Source organism: Lolium perenne, chromosome 7, assembly GCF_019359855.2.
Source record: "Lolium perenne isolate Kyuss_39 chromosome 7, Kyuss_2.0, whole genome shotgun sequence".
NCBI lineage: Eukaryota > Viridiplantae > Streptophyta > Magnoliopsida > Poales > Poaceae > Lolium > Lolium perenne.
Window position 1 is genome coordinate 201,445,657 of NC_067250.2, and position 7,242 is coordinate 201,452,898.

A 7,242-nucleotide genomic window follows, 5' to 3' on the forward strand; every position below is an offset into this window, starting at 1 on the left:
CAACCCCCTCGGCGTACAGCAGGTTTCCGGTGACCAACGAGGCGACGTGGCACAAGCTGGCGGCGCCACCTGTGCGTGTACGCCGAGGGCAACCCCCTCGGCATATGCACGTGCATGCATGGGACACGTGGCGCGCCTGCCGAGCTCATCTCCTACGCCGAGGGCAACCCCCTCGGCATAGACCTGACCAAATGGTCTATGCAGGGGTCTATGCCGACGGCAACCCCCTCGGCATATAGACCTGTTTAATTTTTTTTTTGTTTTCCAGTTCCAGTTCCAGTGCAATCCAGTTCCAGTTCCAGTTCATATAATCCACCAAATTCACATAAATATCATATAATCGACCAAATTCATCCAAATTCGTCATAATTCACGTAAATAGCATGAAATCCACATAGTAGCATACAAATACATCCAAATTCATCCAAAATCACCATAATTCACATAAATAGCATGAAATCCACATAGTAGCATACATGGTGCATGTAGTAGCATACAAGAGGAGAGTGCCATGTCATCCAATACATAGTAGTAGGTAGCAAATGATGGCAAGCAAGAAGCCCGGTGCTGACTAGCGGAGGAAGGACCCGGGCGGGGTGTGTCCGCCCACATCCTTGGCGAAACGAGCAGCCCGGGGTTTCGCTCCGGTAGAAGCTGCAGAAGAACCACCTGGAGAAGGACCGGTAGCACGCCCAGGAGAAGTCGACGGAGAGGCACCGGGAGTAGTCCCAGGAGTAGTCGACGGAGAGACACCAGCAGAACGCCCAGGAGACCGACCACCTTCATGAACCGGTGTGACCTCGCGCCCACCCGGCGATGCCTGGTTCCCGGACCATCCCGTTCCCTACGTGTTCCCTACATGTTAGCAACTTGCGAGGCAAAGGAAAGTGGTAACTACCGGTTTGGCAAAGAACTTACCTCCGGTGTGGATCCGTAGTAAGTCGCAGCGAAAGCTGCCCTCGATGGCATGATAGGCATGTCCCCCGCCACGGTAACTCGATCCGGTGGCGGTGTACCAGTAGACATAGAGATCATCATTTCCTGCAAGATAGGTTACAAGTTAGGCTTTGCAGAAATAAAGCATCAAACTGAGACTTGTCATCTACTTGCGCGAGAAGGAAGATTCAGACTTACTGATAAATACGTCATATAGGCCGTATTCTGCCTATTCCACTGGGCAACGGCCTGCTGATACGCTTCATTGCAGGCTTCGAAGGCCGCCTCGAAGTCAGGCTACAATTTCAGAAACAATGAATCTCGTAAACACTTAGCCATGTAGGAAGGAAAACCGGAAAGAGGATGAAAATGAGGAAACTTACATCGTAGGCGGGTGGACGAGCAGGCCGTGGACGAGGCTGGGGGCTGTCGGCGGTGAGGGTATGCTTGAGGCGCGTGTAGCTCGTGGAGTGGGTAGGCTTGACCGCCTTATTCATCCAAGGGAAACGGCCATGCGGACGCCCGTGCCCCGACAGGACCAACGACTCCTCGTCGACCGGAATGCTCAAGGGGTCATCCACCTCGGGGTGACGAGACTTGACCATGTCGCAGTAGTCCTCCTTGGCGGCCTTGGCATTGCCGTAGTACTGTGGCTGAGGCAATGCGGGATTGGGCTTCTGCTTCGTCCGCATCATGTCATATATCTGGGCATCATGAAGCACCACCCCAGGTGGTGCCTCGGCCACCTGCATCGCGAAAAGAAAAGTTAAGCGTACCACAAATGAGACATGGCGGGAAATGAATGAAGGTCGTTCCATGTATATACATACCTTTTTCCCCTTGAAGCGGGTGTAGTCGCGGTTTCCCGCGCGATGTGTGCCACCGGTGCCTCGGTTCTCCATGTTACGCCTCGACACGGCTGCAAACTCCTCGTCCTGCCTGAGCCACCTCGCCCTAATCAGCTCCTCCCATGCCTCCCTATGCTGCTCGGCCCACTCCGGACAAACCTGAAAACGCAATAGTCAGCTCAAGATAATTCAATGAAAACTTAGCAGCAATGTAGAATCTCATTGACATTTTACTCACCGACATGTACTCCTCAATGGTCATTGCCCATTCCTCCGTAGGCTCGTTACCAACAAAGTACTCCTTCTTGACCCTCTTACCCTTGTTAGCCCAGAAGGCACTAGCGCTGGTGAACTTTTGGTTGTACCACTGCTGCGGTGTCAACCTCTCGCAAGCGCCACGCAAAGTGAGACGCGCCTGCGTGTCATGCTCCGGGTCCACACGATAGAAGCACTTCAATCATGCATAAATCAGTTGTGAAAGTCATGAGTTAGCACATTAGGGTCATCAACTATGAACGGTGCTCGAGAAATATATGCCTTACCCAGAACTTGGTGGTCACAGCCTCAGCGGTGTCGCGAAGCCTACGGCAGGGGCATCCTCATAGTCCGCCCAAGTAGTGGCTAGCTTCGTCGGGCCACCGGGGACCGTGCTAAGGGGAGTGTATCTGCCGGGCCAGAACTTCTTAATCAGAGCCCCAAGCAAGCTGTTAGGCATGCGGGGGCTTGGCATCCCATGTCCGATTGCTGCAAATAAATCACACATTAGTACACATGCCAAATTGTTTATTATGCCCAAGATGAAAATACATGTTCGAAATTTCTGAAGTAGTACACTTACTCATCGCTCGAAGGAATGATAAGGGCCTTGTCATCATGGGTCTTCGGCTCCTTCCTCGCATCGGGGACTCCAGCTTCTCAGCTTCAAGGGCTTCGGCGCACCCCCATCCTCCATCACCTCCAACTCAGCCCTAGAGTCCGACTCGTGTGTAGACTCCGTCTCCATCTCCACCTCCCCACTAGACGGACCCTCTAGGTACAACTCAGGAGCCACGTCGCCAGAAGCGGAGGGTGGCTCGTCAAAGTCCATGTGTACCCCGCCGCCACCTCGTCCTCCACCTCGTCCTCCTCGTCCTCGTCCTCGACCTCCACCTCGTCCTCCTCGTCCTCGTCCTCCATCGGTACCATCGGCGTAACGCGGATTTTGCACCGGGGCTCGATCACTCCGTCTAGTGGGTCTAGGAATATTCCTCTTCACCTGCGCCAGCGTCTTAAGCAAGCTCTCGGAGTCTGCCTTGCCGCTGCTCATATTGTCCAATCCACCGCATTGAGAAGAATAAAACAGTTAAGCACAAAGACATATTATATGAAGATACTAAGAATAAAAGGCACAATGCAATTAAGAAGCATGTTGACATAATAAAATGAAGATACTAAGAATAAAAGGCACAATGCAATTAAGAAGCATGTTGACATAATAAAATGAAGATACTAAGAATAAAAGGCACAATGCAATTAAGAAGCATGTTGACATAATAAATACTAAGAATAAAAGACCCTCACCAGCCATCATCGCTCTCATGCTCACTCTCATACTCCATCTCTTTCTCTTTCTCTTTCTCTGGCCCACTATCACTATCACTATCTTGTGAGTACAAAGTTGAAGGGTCGACGGGTGGAGGCTCATCATAATTGTCATTCGCCTCAAGTAACTTCTCGAGCATAGATATGTCCTTTAGATCCACCACTGACTCACCACGAGTTTCTGCATCGTTCCCGAGGTCCTCTTGAACAAACGGTTCTAAAATATATTCCCCGAAGTCCTGTTCCTCTTGATAGAAAATCCCCTCGTATGTCACGGGGTCAATGTTGTTGTAATCATCCTCAGAGGGAATCGGTAGGTTACCATGTGGCGATACGGAAGACGACTTCCCAACCCTTGAGTTCCGCTTTCGGCATGGGTAGGGCAAATAATAAACTTGCTTGGCTTGGTGAGCCACAATAAAGACATCGGCTCCGCTATAGGTGGTTGAAGGCTTAACTTCAACTAACCCAATGGACTTATCACTTCTCTTGTCCACCTATTGGGTCGAACCAATGACACTTGAACACGACGATATTGAGTTGCACGTTCGTACGATTGAATGTCAACTCGTATACACTTTGTAACCTTCCGTAGTAATCAAAGTTGTTGGCTCCTTTGGTGAAGACCCCAGTATTTATCGTTTTGGGATTCGCCCGGCCCTTCTGGTGCGTCTCTGTGTGGAAGCGAAACCCATTCACATCATACTTCTCATACTTGGTCACCTCACGGCTACAACCTTGGGAAACACATTTCAACTCATCTATCATATCAACGTTTCTCTCACGGCCCTACAAGAACATTTCAAATTTGTTGTGTGCATTAGTTACGTGTAATAAGAGGGACAAGTCACGTGTTGCAATGTAAGAGGAAAGGTTAGAAATTACTTTTTCCATGAACCATGTCACAAAGTTTTTATTAATTCCGGGAGCACCGTCTTTCAGTAGAGTGTCCATCTCCGAGGTTTCGGGCAATTCATCATACGGCCACATTTCATCCGTGAATTATTTGAAAGGAGAAAATAAGCATTAGACCGAGACGAGGTTACTAGCTGCAAAGTAATTTGTTCACCATTTTACCTTACGAATGGGATCACTTCCTCCATGTTCATAAGCACATATAGCATTATACAATCCTTCTCTTCGTTCTCCAATTTATATTTTGTTCCTTTACCAGCCTTGCCACCGGGGAATTGGAATAGTTTTAGCTTGGGGTCATTCTCGGGCACGTCGACATTGTAACGAGTGACCGGGTTATGCTGAGTGGGAACATCATCGGGATAGTACGTTGTCGCGGCATCTGCCATCTCCCGAAGGCATATTGCCTCAGCTATGCATGCTTCAATCTTGGCCTTGTTTCCAGTTATCTTTCGAATATACTTAAACTCTCTCTCAATACAGAACTGCCAACGAAACTGCACCGGACCACCCAAGAGTGCCTCGTTGGCGAGGTGCACAATGAGATGTGCCATCGGAGTAAAGAAGCCTGGCGGAAATATCATCTCCAAATTGCATAGCAACTCCGGCACTGTATGTTGTAGCTTTGCAATAACCTCGGGACATATCCGCAGCACGGAGCGTGCGGAAGAAATGGCTCAACTGCGCAAGCACTCGCCAGACTTTCTCGGGGATATACCCTCGAAGCATCACCGGCATGAGCCGCTGAATCCATATATGATAGTCGTGACTCTTGAGCCCGGTGACTTTTCCCGTCGAAAGATTAACTCCCTTACTCATATTCGAGCAATAACCATCCGGGAACATCACGACGTATTTGAGCCACCTGAATGCCTCCTTCTTTTGGATGGAATCAAGGCAGAAGTTGGCATGCGGCTTGAACCAATTCTTTTGACGGCCAATAGGACGCTTCATGTGTAATTTTTCCCTATCACAGAGGATCTCAATATCGACTCTAGCCTTGACATTATCCTTTGACTTCCCGGGAATGTTCAGGCATGTGTGAAAGACGGACTCCGCGACATTCTTTACAGTGTGCATCACATCGATGTTATGGGGAAGTTCGAGGTCCTTGTAATACTCGAGCTTCGTTAAAGCCGCCTCGTGAGTCCAGTTGTGCGTTACACCATATCCCTCAAATTGATGGCCAGTTGGCGTCGCTGCCGGCACGAGAGCACGTAGCTCGGCTTCAACAAGTGTACCATCAAACTTCGGCACATCTTTTTTTTCATGCACAACTTTGCCCTTCTTGAAGTTCTTTTTGTCTTCTCTAAACGGATGCCTCCTTTTGAGGAACTGTCGATTCGTGTCAAACGCAACATACTTGCGACCCTTCTGTAGCCAAAGGAACTCAAGCCGATGCCTGCACACTGGGCATGGCCACTTACCAGCTGTACACCATCCACATGTTAGGGCGTACCCGGGCAAGTCATGCATGGTATACTGCAACCAAACTCTCATGCAGAAGTTTGTCTTCGATGCTCGGTCGTACGTCAATGTCCCGTGGTGCCAAGAGTGGTTCAAATCTTCCACAATCGGCTGCATGTAGACACTCAAATTCTTCCCCGGGTAATGAGGGCCTGGAATGATCAGCGACAGAAACATGGTCTTCCTCGTCATTAGGACTCCGGGAGGGAGATTGAGCGGAATAACAAACACGGGCCAGCAACTGTAATTGGAATTGGACATACCATATGGATTGAAGCCATCTGTTGCTATCGCAATTCTGACATTCCGAGCCTCGGCTGCCTTAAGGCGGTGTTTTGTATCGAAGTTCTTCCATGCCGTACCATCGGATGGATGTCCCATCTTCAACTTCTTGTTTTCGTCCACGAATCTCTTCCCATACTTGTGCCACGTCATCTGTTTGGCTGTCTCCTCGTGCATGTAAAGCCGCTGGATTCTTTTTATGAATGGGAGATATCGAAGAATCGACTTTGCGGTGCTTGACTGCCTCACCTGACCATCCTTTCCCGTTACCTCTTCATACCTAGACTGCTTACAGATGGGACAGTACTTGTCCTCCGCATACTGTCTCCAAAATAGAACGCAGCCTTTCGGACAACAGTCTATCCTTTGATAATCCATCTTCAGGTCCTTAATCATTCTCCTCGTCGCGTGCGAGCTTTGAGGCGAGACAATGATCTTTGGGCAACATGTTACCAGTTGTTTTCAGACTTGCTTCAAAGCCCTCACGGGTGGTGTTGTACCGGGTCTTGTCGGCTAGACATTGGGAGATGGCATCGAGCTGAGAAATCGCGGCGCCCTCGTACAGAGGCCTCTTAGCCGCGGCAATCATATCATAGAAGGCCTTCGCGGTTGGCTCTGGTTCCTCCGGTTACGGCGGCGCCTCCGGTTACGGCGGCGCCTCCGGTTACGGCGGCGAATCCGGGACATCGGCATGGACGAGATCATCTAGAAAGTCTCTAACTCCATCGTACGCATTGCCATTGAGCCGCTGCCGCATCACCTCACCTCATCACGTTCGCGCTCATCAAAGTCGATTTCCGTGACGTACCCATGCGTATACCCATATTGCAGAAGGTGTCTATACATTTCATCCTTCCCACGACGTTGACGCTTCACGCAGCGAACACAGGGGCAAAGTGCCCGAACCAGCCCCTTTGACCACGCGCTAACTCATTCACTAGAAAATGGGTCTTCCTTGTCCACTCATCTGTTTTCTCAGTCGCACTAACACGCTCATTGTACATCCATCCATTATCAGCCATCCTCTGCTTTATTGGGAGCCAAACCACAGACATAGCATTTATATCAAATAGGAAATTAAATGCATCATATTTTTATTTATTTTACCGGGCGAAACGCATGCATCAACCTACATCTCTACTAGGTGGGCTCCTAGCAGCCGCCGGATCCGTAGTTGGCTACGTTCTCCATGCTCTACCCCGGTCCAAGTCAG

The 7,242-nt window shown here is 49.7% G+C and overlaps 1 protein-coding gene across 1 annotated transcript; it reads right to left on the reverse strand.

The window, feature by feature from the left end:
• Window positions 1-421: 421 nt before the first annotated feature.
• Window positions 422-2,347, reverse strand: LOC127314478 (uncharacterized). The gene is made up of 7 exons (XM_051344945.2): window positions 2,327-2,347; window positions 2,023-2,235; window positions 1,767-1,943; window positions 1,320-1,682; window positions 1,135-1,233; window positions 919-1,041; window positions 422-844 (listed from the first exon to the last, which is right to left on the reverse strand). The coding sequence occupies exons 2-7, from the start codon at window positions 2,044-2,046 to the stop codon at window positions 572-574; spliced, it is 1,059 nt and encodes a 352-aa protein (XP_051200905.2). The 5' UTR covers window positions 2,047-2,235; window positions 2,327-2,347; the 3' UTR covers window positions 422-571.
• Between the last annotated feature and the right edge of the window lie 4,895 nt (window positions 2,348-7,242).